At 46.6% G+C, this 13,579-nt stretch overlaps 1 protein-coding gene across 5 annotated transcripts; it reads left to right on the top strand.

Moving 5' to 3' along the window:
- The first annotated feature begins 215 nt into the window (after positions 1-215).
- Slc25a51 (solute carrier family 25 member 51) lies at positions 216-13,042 on the top strand. 5 transcript variants are annotated; one of them, XM_052176427.1, is made up of 5 exons: positions 216-409; positions 4,183-4,294; positions 6,066-6,197; positions 7,480-7,645; positions 9,190-13,042. In XM_052176427.1, the coding sequence occupies exon 5, from the start codon at positions 9,228-9,230 to the stop codon at positions 10,122-10,124; it is 897 nt and encodes a 298-aa protein (XP_052032387.1). In that variant the 5' UTR covers positions 216-409; positions 4,183-4,294; positions 6,066-6,197; positions 7,480-7,645; positions 9,190-9,227; the 3' UTR covers positions 10,125-13,042. The 5 variants fall into 5 exon arrangements, with proteins under 5 accessions (XP_052032387.1, XP_052032386.1, XP_052032388.1 ...); XM_052176426.1 differs by lacking the exon at positions 6,066-6,197; XM_052176428.1 differs by lacking the exon at positions 7,480-7,645.
- The last annotated feature ends 537 nt before the right edge of the window (positions 13,043-13,579 follow it).

Here is a 13,579-nt window from a genome sequence, read left to right as displayed (position 1 = left end):
GTGACAAAGAGCTCTCCACCAAGCTTTGAGATCACTTTATCAGACGCTTTCGCGCCTTCACGCACTTGCTATCTACAGCCTTGGATCTCTATAGACTACACGCTAGAGGACGCGATTGCTGTTTTATGGCACAATGAGGCCACCGTATAACCTCAGCTTAAGGTGGGGGGGGGTGTGGGAGACTAGCGGCACCCCCACAGCCTGGCAAAAGGTATGACAAGAGTCACACTACCAGGCTCAACGCAGTCCAGGTCAGCAACAGTGATACCCAGACCCTGAACAAGGCGGAGCCCTGGTCACGTGGTTCGACGTCGCCCCGCCCCTGCCTGGGTCAGACCGGTCTGTCTGCGCCTGCGCGGGCGCGGGCTCGCTCGCCAGCCGTCCTGCGGGCGTGCGCCCCGGGCCGTGGGTGAGTCCGGGGTGGGGTGGGGAGCGGCGGCCCGTGTGCCCTAGCTTCTGGCCAGAGAGAAGGGAAGCTTGAAGCTGGGCCGCGGGCTGGCGAGCTCCAGGTCCTACTCTCGCGTTGCGTTCGGGGCCCGGCGGCTGCGGCCCGGCTCCGGCCGTGGGGCCTGTGGTGCTGCGGCGCGCTCGGGCAGGGAGGCGCCCGGAGCTGGGGAGCCGCAGGCCCCGGGGATCGCGGGGGCCCGTGGTTCCCTTTGTCCGCGCCCCGCGGGATCGCGGCGGCCCGTGGTCGCGCCAGCGCCTCTCGGTCCTCGCGGAGTGGGCAAATGGAAGCCTGGAGAATGCTGGTTCTGAGACACCGTGTTTCATCGCGCAGTAAACAGTCTAAGATGGGCGGATGGGCGGGCGTCAATTGTTTCGTTTTGTGCGGATTGTTGTATCTAGCTTAGGTAGAGGATGTCTGCACCTCAGCCATGTTTACGACTTTTAGCTTAACCTTTGTCATGGCCCCTACAGGTTGCCCAGCTGGTCCTAGTGCCCACCTTCTGTTTTGTTTGTTTTTACCTGTAGTCTGTTGAACAGAAGAATGAATTGTATGTAGAGTTATACCAAAATGGGCCTCCGGCGCCTTTGCTTTGAAAAGATTCGAAGACTCGGGTCCAGGGCACATGAGAAACAAACCAGAGTCACCCTTAGCATTTCTTAGGGTGACATGACACTTCTGACAAGAATTGACTCTAGTCTCCGTTGTCAAGTAGAAGGAAGCTAAGATAGTGGATTTTTGTCACAGATGTTGCTTTGTATTTGCAGTGGTGAAATCATGCTGTAACTAGAACTTGATCCCTGCCTAACCCTGTTTTTGAATGCTGACTCAAACCTGCTGACGAGTGGGAATTTACATCTTTTGAGAATTACAGTCGCCCTTTGCCCTGTTTTTGGACTAAGACCTTTGTACTAAGGACATATCTGTATTTTGCATAGCCCTGTGGGCCGAAAGTTACATTGAGTATGTAGAATTTACACGGTTTCTTACATCACAGAAGTTTGACCCTTGTTGGATCAAAGTGGATTTTGCTCCCTTGTGATAGGTTCAGTGTCTTCCAGCAAACTAGTTCTGCCATGGTAAATATATTTTATAGTACACTTGGAGAAACTGAAGTAGAAACCAGTTCATCAGAGTTTAGTTAGGTGTAGTAATCAAACATGCCATGTTTTAAAATTTAAAAAAAAAATTATGGGTTGGGGGCTCTAATGTGCTAAGATGCTTGAGTGGGGGTCAGAGGACAACTTTCTAGAATTCTTCCACTTCTCGAGTAATAATGAGCTGGTTGGCAGAAAGCTCCTCACTTGACGAGCCATCTTGCCTGCTCCCACATTTTAAACTCTTATCAGAACACTGCACACTCTCTTTCCTTCTTGTTGCTACTTTAAGAAACTTGTTACAGGGCCAGGCAGTGGTGGTGCTTGGGAGGCAGAGGCAGGTGGATTTCAGAGTTCAAGGCCAGCCTGGTCTACAGAGTGAGTTGCAGGACAGCTAGGGCTACATGGAGAAACCCTGTCTCAAAAAACAAAAAACAGAAAGAAAGGAAGGAAGGAAGGAAAGACAGACAGACAGACAGACAGAAAGAAAGAAAGAAAGAAAGAAAGAAAGAAAGAAAGAAAAAAAAAACTTGTTCCAGGCTGCAGAGATGGCTCAGCTATTAAAGGTTAGGCTCATAACCAAAGCTAGTCACACCACGCTAGTGGGTGGGGTGCAGCTGACAGGAATGATTTAAGTCTGAACTCTGGGAGGTTTGCAAAACATTACCTTTTGCTAGGCATGGTGGTTCACACCTTTAATCCCAGCACTCTAGGGGGCAGAGGCAGGTGGACTTCTTTAGTTCAAGGCCAGCTTGGTCTACAGAGCAAGTTCCAGGACAGCCAGGGCTATACAGAGAAACCCTATCTAATAATGTAAGTGATCAAAGATATTCCTAAACTTTCTTATGGTAGTATGTGGAGAGGTCTGTAAACAACTGGCTGCCTAGTCTATTTTCTGTCTGCTGACCAGGAAGGCCCATTATTACAGCCATAACAGATGGGATGGAGCAACTCTAATCTGCAAAATGTTGCTAAGGAGCAGAAGAACTAGTTGGGTGGAAGTGGAAAGCGAACGTGGCCTTTGTGTGTAGTGCTGAGGATTGGACGCAAGCAGGGAAGCAGTCCTGCTGAGCGTCGCAGAGTGGTTGTGAAAGTACACTACTGACGTGAGATTGTTCGGGACCACAGCTGTAAGCAGCTGCTGGGTGGTGACTTTAGAATGTTAGGATATTGTTAGCTGGAAATGCTGGCCATCCTCTGCTACACTGACCTCTAGGCCAGCCCAGCTAGATGATGAGCCCCTGTAAGTGTTCACTGTGTGTTTGCAAAGTTGAACAATCTTTGAATGTGTAAATTGTTAGGTAGACTAGTGTGTGATTGTGTACATTAAAGGTCTTTATGAGATTTGGGGGCCGGGATAGGGAGGTGGGGCAGGTCTTTCTCTGGTCCTGGCTGTCTTATAACTCAATATGTAGACCAGGCTGTTCTTAAACTCCAGAGATTATTCTGCCTCTGAGTGCTGAGTTAAAGACCTGGGCAACCACACCAGGGATTTTTGTTGATTTTAACATTAACTATGACAGTTATAAAAAGGATAAGGTGATACATAGTACCAGGCATTTCTGCCCAGGTTTTAGTTTTTAAAATCTTACTTAATCTAAATTGGTAAATATTAGTCTTCTATTGTCAGGTGTAGTACGAATAAGAGTTTTTAGCTGGGTATGGCGTGCACACCTTTAATCCCAGCACTTAGGAAGCAGAGGCAGGTGGATCTCTGTGAGTTTGAAGCCAGCCTGGTCTAAATAGAGTTCCAGCACAGTTAGGGCTGCACAGACAAACCCTGTCTCAAAGCAAAATAAGACAAAAAAATTAAAATACAATAAAATAAAAAACAAACCAGTTTTTAGACAGGTTTGATAGGCTGAGGCAGGAGACTTATGAGTTTATGGTCAGTCTAAGTCAAGCTAAAGCAAGGCCTGGTCTCAAACTAACAAAAGTTTTCACCCCATGCCTGTCAGCTGGAGCAGTAAGAAGAATGGCTGTTGGAGACTGGACAGTTAATCATTACCTGGCTAGTATCTGGGAGAGCTCAGTGCCTGTGGAGCGTAATTCACCATGTTCTTACAAACCTCTACATGAAGAAAGGGAAAGGGCTGCAGAGGCGCCTCGGGCGGAGAGCCAGAGGTCCTGACTGAGGCTCAGCACCACTCAGGCTGCTCACAACCACCCTGCAGACCATACCCACACAGGCATGCAGTGTGACATAGCAAAAGAAAAATAGTATTGTCTCAGATAGTCTACCACATTAGATATTGTTGAGATTTTCTGGGACTGGGGTAGTAAGCGGATGTGGGTGTAGGCAGTCATTGAAGAACTGGCACTTTGTTGGGCCTAGAGGGACATTAAACAGCTGGCTACTGTGTTCAAGAGAAAGGGAACAAATATGCAGACATGTCTTTTTTTTTTTTTTTTAAGATTTATTTATTTAATGTATGTGAGTACAGTTACTGTCTTTAGACAGAAGAGGGCATCGGATCCCATTACAGATGGTTGAGCCACCATGTGGTTGCTGGGAATTGAACTCAGGACCTCCGGAAGAGCAGTTACTGCTCTTATCTCTGAGCCATCTCTCCAGCCCCCACAAACATAAAAACAAACTTTGTAAGAATTTAGAAATTAAACCATTTTTTTTTCTTAAAGGAAATGCAGTTATCAAAATTGACTTCGGAAGAGAGAAGGCTAACAATGGAAAACACTGGGAAAGTTACCAGAAAGCTGTCATCCTCGGTGCCAGGCTCAGTTGATGTCACAGGTAAAGTCTTGGGAACTTCAAAGGAACAGATAATGTTGAAGCCCCGCTGTGGTGGGCTCTTGATCCCAGCACTCAGGAGTCAGAGGCAGGTGGATTTCTGAGTTCAAGGCCAGCCTGGTCTGCAGAGCAAGTTCCAGGACAGCCAGGGCCACACAGAGAAACCCTGTCTGAAAAAAACAAAATAAATTAAAATAAAGGACCAAATAATGTTGGCAGCATTGAAGTTGTGCCACAGTGTAAGGAAAGAGACACAGATGCGCTCTTCCTGAGCCAACTGAACAGACACCGGAACTTGGTGTAAGAGTCGGAAACTGGGACCTCATGGTTGGAAGTAGACCTTGGAACACCACCAAAGAGAGGTGGGGGAATCTCAGTGGCTGGGCCCTGACTCGCCACACACCAAAAGCTAGAGCCTGGCAAATGTTACTGAGGTGAGCCAGGTGTCCCCTATGCTGTCATCCCGTGCTCTAAGGCTGGAGGGATGGGCTTTGACTTAGCTAGATCCCCTCACAGAGCCATGCCTGTCTCTTCTGTGCACAGTAAGTGACATCACAAATTGCCATGGACCACCTAGCCGGGTATGGGGGTCCCTGGGATGAGGGTTCTCGAAGTCCAGGTGGGTAAGGATTCGGCGGTGACAAACAGAAACAAACACAGAGGCAGTGTGAATCTGAATGTATTTTTCAGCTCTCAAACAGGGGATTTTATACATTAAACCAAACATGGCACAACTCTTAGAAACCATATCCAGCGAAACAATTGTGAATACCAACAAGAATCACTTGGCACAGTGAAATACAAAACTCATCTAAGCATTACAACTCTTAATTACATGTTCATTGAATCACAGACAGAACAGGTAACATCATCATCAGAAATATAACAGTTCTAAAAATATATATTAAATAGGGCAATCATTCAAGACTGGTGGCATATTCCCAGGAACAGGTTAATAAATCTTTATGGTCAGCCCTCTTAACCGCTGAGCTATTTCCAGCCCCTATGATTAATTATTGATTACCATCTAATACTGATTTTTTTATAAATCTTCAAAGCATAAATTTAAACTATTTCAATTCTTTCTAATTAAGGCTTTCTTTACCATACACCAAAATCCACTTCTGATGACACACATGCAGCCATATGAAATTTTATTGTTGGGAAATTTTTTTCATAATAATTTTGTAAACGATTTGAAAAGTGAAGCATTGGTTTCCCTGGAGATAAGGTCACGTTAGTGACCCCTCTCAAGGGGTGGTTTGTCCCCATTATTCTTGCTTAAGATCATGGTCTAGGCTCCCAGGAACCTGTAGACAAGAAAAGGAATGAAAGAGAGCAAAAAAATAAAAATTGCCATGAGAACTACGGCTCAATATGTTTGCCCCAGCCGAGCGTTCCACAACCGGTTCCAGGAGACTTTTTGAAGTCTATGCCTCAGTCTGTGGAACTTGTCACACAGATTCTACTGGGGTTGGTATGGCAAGAAGTATGTGTTTGGTGGGAACCGCACCTTAAGTAATTTTCACTGGCTAGTGACATAAGGGGCACCGTGCTCTTCTGATGCCACACAGCAGTGAGCAGAGGCTTGTGTTAGCCACATAGTCACAGCAGCCAGTGCTCCCGTGTGTATTAGCTGTCTTAACTCTCCTCGGGGACGCAGGCAATCAGTGAATGTGATTAACATGCACGAAGCCCTGGATTCAGTCCTCAGTACCAAAAATAAATACGTGTGTTTCTCACATGATATTTTTGCGTCTAATGCATTTATCAGGATAACCCGGGGGACAGCTAAACATCAAACAAGTACGTCAGAAGAGAGCAGTAGAGTTGAGTCTTGTAGAACACCTTCTTTACTCCACACTACCTCTCAAGGGCGCCTTCTAGTCGCTCAGCCAGCTCACAGGTACGTGTGGTAGAGTAGGCCCTGATCCCAGGATCTGACCATTTCATAGCTACCTGAGAACATCTGACCAAAGTTCCAGCTGGAGGTCAGGAGCGAGTTAGAACTCCCGATCCTGCTGGGGCAGGCAGCTGAAGAATTCCGCTAAGCTGCTCTAGAGGGAGCTATGGCTGTGTGCTGCGTCCTGCTTCCTCCTTCTCTGGGCCTGGGCTCTGCCTTCTTCCTGTCTTCAACATTTTTTGTCCGGACTTGAGCAGTTTTTAGCAGCATAGTGTGGTAGTGTAGGAAATCGTGAAGAATTTTGGCTTTGTTTCTGTTCAAATGGAAGACCTAGAGAGTTTGTCTGGCCTGTTTTATTTCCCATTAAACGCCTTGCAGTGTGGCTTGGATTGATAACTGGCCACATCTTGGGTGGTGCTGCTGCTTCGAGCATGTCCTCTGGTGCCTTTGGCTGCATGCCCATAGCTGGGAGGCTAATCACTCAACAGTGTATTCCTTTACAGGGAGCACCACACTGTTTCCCGGAGCACTGTACCATTTTATAGTCCTACCAGTGAGCAGGCCTTGCATCACGGTCCCACTGGCACTTGTGTTCCGTCCTTGTCGGATCCTTGTTGTCTTTTTTGAAAATATATTTGCATGTGTGTGCACGCATGTGTGATGCTGTGCCGTGGAGGTCAGAGGACCACTCTGGGAAGCCTCCCACCACGTTTCTGAGGTATGCGTGGATACTCCAGGCTATGTGAACTTGTACAGCAACGGTTCCTTTGTGTAGAAGGGCCTTTTCATGGGGTCAGATATCACATCCTGCATATCAGATAGTTACATTACAGTTCATAACAACAAAATTACAGTTAGGAAGTAGCAGCAGTAATTCTGTGGCTGGGAGTCAGCACAACAGGAGGAGCTGTAGTAAAGGGTCGCAGGTTAGGAAGGTGGAGAGCCACTGTTCTAGCAGATTCGTGGTCCCCGCCTGCCAGCTCCTCGTGTGGGTTCCAGGTATCAAATTGGGGTCTTCAGGCCTGCAGAAAGTGATCATTTTGATTTGTATTTCTCTCATGACTTATAAAGTTGGCCATCTTTCTTGTGCCTGTTGACCATTTTGTACATAGTCTTTATTTTGATATGTTCATTCAAATCCTTTGCTCATTTTTAAATTGGATTATTTACTATTTTACTCCCGAGTTGTTAAATGTTGTCTCTTATCACAGAAGAATTAGTCCATTTAAATATACAAGGGCCTTGAGATGTAGCTCCCTGGTAAGAGTGCGTGTTGCCCTTGCAGCAAGCAGTTCCAGCACCTGAAGTATCCACAGCCACCTGTGAGCTCTGGGGACACTCCAGCACCCTTACCCTCTCCCAGCAAACCTGATGACCTGAGTTCAATCCCTGGGACCCACATGGGGGAGAGAGAACGAACTCCAGAAGTTGTCCTCTGACTGCAACACAACGTGAGCCACAAGTCAACACAAGTTTTAAAAAAATATAATTTTTGAAAAATTAAAGCAAGATCCCACCTCAAGACAATCCTTACATCCGAAGGAACCCCAGAAACCACCTTTTATTTGGGAACAAAAGAGTAATCTGAATATATTTTAGATTTTAAGGTGTTTTTGGTTTTGGAGACAAGGATTCCTTGGAGGGAATGTTACATCTTGTGGAAACAGACATAAAACTAAGACTTTGCTTCCACTTTGGAAGAGCAATACTGTATCTGGATCGCTGTCTAAGTATAGGGCGTACCTGCTTGTGACCCAGGGCGGCTTCCCAGAGTCATTGCCAGGTGCAGCAGCAGGGTAAACACCAGGGTCCCCGGCAGGGTGGCCTGGCCCTGTCAGTTACTAGTTGTGTCTTAAACAACGAGCATCACTAGGGCTCCTTTTCTTTTTCACATATAAAACTAAAGGGTAACTTTACACAGAGCATCATGGGTAAATCTACAAACAAACAAACAATAGATTCCTTTAAAAATTATTGTGAACCTCAAAAAGCTTTCACTTCCATGGAGTTACATTCAAGTTTTAGGGATGAAAACAAGCTCGAAATAGTAATTAGTGTGAACAAATCAGAGATGAACCTTTGGTCTGTTAATATCACATTTTTATGAGAACTAACTCAGGTATTCTGTGCCTCCTATGTGTTTTTTAACTTTCCATACTTCCTTCCTGTCCGGCTAACACATAGGTGGAGCCTTCTGTCTGTTTCTTCAGCCTGTTGTAAGGATTGTTTGTGTGAAAGATTGCAGAAAGGGAAGACCCAGGATTCCTCTAGTACTCCTGAAATATTTCTAAATAATCAGTGATCTAAAGCTAGACACTGGAACTCAAGATTGTGAGTTGAAGGCTAGCCTGGGAGAAAAAAAAAAAAATATATATATATATATATATACTCAAGACTGTCATAAAACAAGAATAGCAACAACAAAACCTACAGAAAACAAACTACTAATCTGTATGTAGAAACGGCACACTGACTAAATTATGTTAATATGTACTATTAGTGAAAGTATCTTTTTATTTAAAAATAGAGTGTTATGGGGCTGAAGAGATGGCCCAGCCATTAGGGGCACTGACTGCCCTTCTAAAGGTCCTGAATTCAAATCCCAGCAACCTCATGGTGGCTCACAACCATCTGTAATGAAATCTGACGCCCTCTTCTGAAGTGTGTGAAGACAACTACAATGTACTTATATAATAAATAAATCTTTTTAAAAAATAGAATATTAGCCGGGCGGTGGTGGCGCACGCCTGTAATCCCAGCACTCTGGGAGGCAGAGGCAGGCGGATTTCTGAGTTTGAGGCCAGCCTGGTCTACAGAGTGAGCTCCAGGACAGCCAGGGCTATACAGAGAAACCCTGTCTCCAAAAAACCAAAAAATAATAGAATATTACTAATCCAGTTTTAAAGGGAAAATACAGAAGTGGGAATTGGTGGGGCCTGGGGCGGAGCTGCTGGGCTGTGCTCTCTGTAACACCTTGGCCATTCATCATCCACAGGCTAAGAAACTCTTCCCCAGAGGACAGCGGGAAGCACCATGATGGACTCAGAAGCGCATGACAAGAGGCCCCCAATGTTGACCTCTTCCAACCAGGATTTGTCGCCTCACATTGCGGCCGTGGGGGACGGAAAGCATTACTTCTGTGGCTGCTGCGCGGCTTTCAACAACGTGGCGATCACTTACCCCGTTCAGAAGATCCTCTTCCGGCAGCAGCTGTACGGCATCAAAACCCGCGATGCGGTCCTGCAGCTCCGGAAGGATGGCTTCCGCAACCTGTACCGGGGGATCCTCCCGCCCCTGCTGCAGAAGACGACCACGCTGGCACTTATGTTCGGTCTGTATGAGGACCTGTCACGCCTGCTCCGCAAGCACGTGAGCAGCGCTCCCGACTTTGCCACCCGAAGCGTGGCAGCGCTGCTCGCCGGGACAACAGAAGCCATTCTCACTCCATTCGAAAGGGTTCAGACTTTGCTTCAGGACCACAAGCATCACGATAAGTTCACAAACACTTACCAGGCCTTCCGGGCGCTCAGGCGCCACGGGATTGCAGAGTACTACCGCGGCTTGGTGCCCATCCTTTTCCGAAATGGGTTCAGCAATGTCCTTTTCTTTGGCCTTCGAGGGCCCATTAAGGAGCATCTGCCCACTGCCACCACACACAGCGCACACCTGGTCAACGACTTCATCTGTGGAGGTGTGCTCGGGGCCATGCTGGGCTTCCTAAGCTTTCCAGTTAACGTCGTCAAAGCGCGGATACAGTCTCAGATCGGCGGGCCCTTCCAGTCTCTCCCCATGGTTTTCAAGACAATCTGGATAGAAAGGGACAGGAAACTGATCAATCTTTTCAGAGGCGCCCATCTGAATTACCACCGCTCTCTCATCTCCTGGGGAATAATCAACGCAACGTACGAGTTTTTGTTAAAGATTGTGTGATGAGGTCACTATATGAGATGAGATATTATTTTGTTCTAACTAGTCCTAAGGAAAATGCAATTTGGCTTTGCTCCTAATTGGCTTAAATGCAGGTTGGTGTCATTAAGACCAAGCCATAATTCACGGACAAAGCATTGACAAGAACGGGGTACAGGTTTCAGTGGGCAGGTGTCGGGGTCAGGGTTGTTGTTACTCCAGAGCTTTAGGCCGTTGCCCGGGAACCAGCCTGTGCCTGATGACCTGTCAGGGCAGATGGCGGCTGAGACGGATTTCTTTGCCTCCAGAAGGTTGTGAGGCCTTCTGTGTGGAGACTGGTCGCCAGCCAGAGCGCGTGCTCCTAGCCCGGGGCGTCTCAGGCTCACCCGCACCTCATTATCTCCTCTCTGCTCTTAGAAGATCATCGTTGCCATTGAACCCCAGCTCCACACAAGGATGGATGGCCCTCGGCGCCGCTGCAGCGGAGGCTCCATGGTGAATTGTTGGGGTTAGCTTTGAAACTAAGTGCTGTGGAGATAGCCATTATCCAAACTTTCTGTTCAGATTTGATAGAATTGAGCAGCTCATGAAAGCTTCCATTTTGCTGTTTAGTTTTGAACATTTTCTGTTTAATTCTGAATATGACTTTAAGCCCTTCCAGAATGTCCTTGTACTGTTTTTACTGAATTCATTGCCAAAAGAGTAGAGTGCCCTGGTTAAGCTCTGCTCCCCTGATGACTTCCCTGTGCTCCTGGTGTCCACCCAGCCGGCCAGCGGGGCGCCGTCCCTTGTGGGTAGGAACTGGCACGTCTATCCTGTTCTCTGGTACTAGACTTTAAAAAAATAAACACTTCCATAAAGTTTTATTTTGGGAGTCTTAATACAACCCCAGGTCTTCTTTTTTTCTGGTTTCTCAGTGCTGCAGAATGAGGTAAGGCGAGGAGGGTCCTTCCCCCTCCCCACCCCCCCATCGACCCTCCTCCTTCCTGTTTCTCTGGAAAGAGATTTCAGGGTCCTGATGCTCTAGGAGCCAGGTTACCACTGTGCCATTTAGCAGTCTCTAGGTAACAGCACTGACTTCTGGAGCTCTGGTAGGAGGGAACCAGGCCAAGGAGTCACATAGTTATTTTCTGGGTAAATGTAACTCACAATTTGACTGAAATAACATCTGTCTGGGAAGTAGCTCAGAATCTTAGAGAAGCTGGCTGCAAACACCACACGTGACCTTGTTTCCCAGGATTGGACATAAGCAAGTCAGTTTCTTTGTTTTTTTAATGGTGCTAGGGATTGAGGCCATGCACATCCTAGGCAAATGTATCCCCCTGAGCTGCACTCCAGCCTCCCCACCCCCCAAGTTTTGCTTTTACTTGATTTGATTTGATTTGATTTGATTTGGGGACAGGTTCTCAACATGCAGCAGAGGCTGCTCTTGGGCTCACCTGGCTCTGCAGTCTGAGTGCTGGGATTAAAGGCGTTAGCTGCCATGCATGGCGTCCCCGTTCGTCCATCTGTCCGTCCATGAGGATAGCTTGCTTGCTTTTTTTTTTTCCAGAGCTGAGGACAGAACCCAGGATCTTGCACTTGCTAGGCAAGCGCTCTACCACTGAGCTAATCCCCATCCCCAAAGATAGGTTTCTTACTAACAGTTTTTCATCTCTGGGTAATTTGTGTGTGTGTGTGTGTGTGTGTGTGTGTGTACACCTACAAACTGAAATCAGACCCCCCAACTGGTTAAATAAAGCTAACATGTCGGGAGCCTAGCAAGTATTGGGGGGCAGTGGGGGAGGTCCGCGGCTTTGGAGCGACTGATGGAAGAGTTTGTACAGTACAATGCAGACTCAGCAGACAAGAATTTGTCCGAGATATATCTGAGTAGTACTGTGTCTTCAGTTATGATTTGAGGGTGAGAACTCTTGCTAACGAGAGATGACGCCTCTGTTCCTGACCCCCACCCCTGTGTCCATGAGCAGTGTGGCCCCGGCGCGGTTCGGGACACAGGAGTTAACCAGGGATTGTACTTGGCCTTGTCTTCTCCCCACCCCAGGCAGGGGTGGAAGTTTTAGTTGTAACGCACTCCTGTGAAGTTCACGAGGCTTTTAAGGGTGATGTTCTGGCTTTGCTGTCTTAATTATGTGACATTTTAAAGCAAAATTAAACTTCCTCATGCTTTTTAACTTTTAAACACTCTATCACCCTTAGAGCTCTTGAAGACTAGACCACAGTGTATTACAGAGGTGGCTTTGTCTCTGGTAAATTTAAGTTTGACCAAAAAAAAAAAAAAGAAAAAATCCAGAACTTGTAACCCACTTTGAACTTTTGTGTCAGAATGTAATAGTCTTAACTAGTGCGGAGATATTTCTTAAAGGTGAAAAGACTAAAGACCTCTCTGAAAAGCTTTAAAGTGGCCTTTGTTACATGTGTGGCACGGGTGGCTCATGAGTACAGGACACAAGTGTCCCGTGTGTCCTATCTGATGCCACCAGAAACCTACGAGTTTTGCATTTACCACACGCCAGTGCTGTGAACCCTCAGGACTGCAGCAGAGTCAGCACAGCCCTTGCATTGTGGCAAATTGGTGTTTTGCTTCCTTTGTGGTTAGAGATAGATATTTGTGCCTATCAACATTTATCTTGTGGTTGGTCTTATAATCACTTGCTATATATTGTGACCCTGTGCAATAAAGCAGAATTGTACATACATAGTTATATTTGGGTACCCAAAATTCCTGAGCTCAATTACAATGTAGATAAACTTGTAAGGTTTAGAGGGCTGGCCTCATTTATGTGGTTAACAGAGAATGAACCCGGGTTCGAGCCTGGTAAGAGCCGGGTGGGTGCAGTCACAGCCGGGCCAGACTGTTGGCGGTGAGGCATTCATACTTGGACTCCCTATGTCAAATGTATTTTTCTCATATACAAATAAATGCATATCAAAAATTTGAATATGTTCTCTCTAGATTTAAAGAATTTTTTTTTTTAGTTTGTAATGCTCTTTGTATAAATTTAATGCTCGTTGCTTGCCAAATCGGTGAGACGCTGGGTCTACATAGATTTTTCTCTTTTCATTAAAAGTAACTAAACACAGAGCTCCGGCTGCGCTTTTGAGTGGTGACTATGAGTTTGAGTAATGTTAAACTTTGGGGATGTTGGAATAGAACTTTATGTTTTGCGGTTGGGTAGTCTCTTAAACCATTAGCAATCGTGTGTGTGTGTGTGTGTGTGTGTGTGTGTTAGACTAGCCCACCAGTCTTTCTGGTAGATTTAGTGTACTGGCTCAACAATCCTGAAGACTCCACAAGGGCAACAGATGTAACATTTACTGCAAAGCATTCGGAGCTCCTGTCGGTCTGCTGTAGTGCCCTGCCTCCCATCACTGTGATTCAGTCATTTCTGCCATAACGACTCCCCTCTCGTCACCTTCCTGGGGTGAGCCGTCTGGATAGTAGTCCCTTTTCACTTCTTTGCCCTCCACTGAGGAAT

Source organism: Apodemus sylvaticus, chromosome 3 (genome assembly GCF_947179515.1).
Source record: "Apodemus sylvaticus chromosome 3, mApoSyl1.1, whole genome shotgun sequence".
In the NCBI taxonomy this organism is placed as follows: domain Eukaryota; kingdom Metazoa; phylum Chordata; class Mammalia; order Rodentia; family Muridae; genus Apodemus; species Apodemus sylvaticus.
The sequence above is the reverse complement of the archived record's forward strand: the minus strand, read 5'-3'. Positions and strand labels throughout refer to the sequence as shown.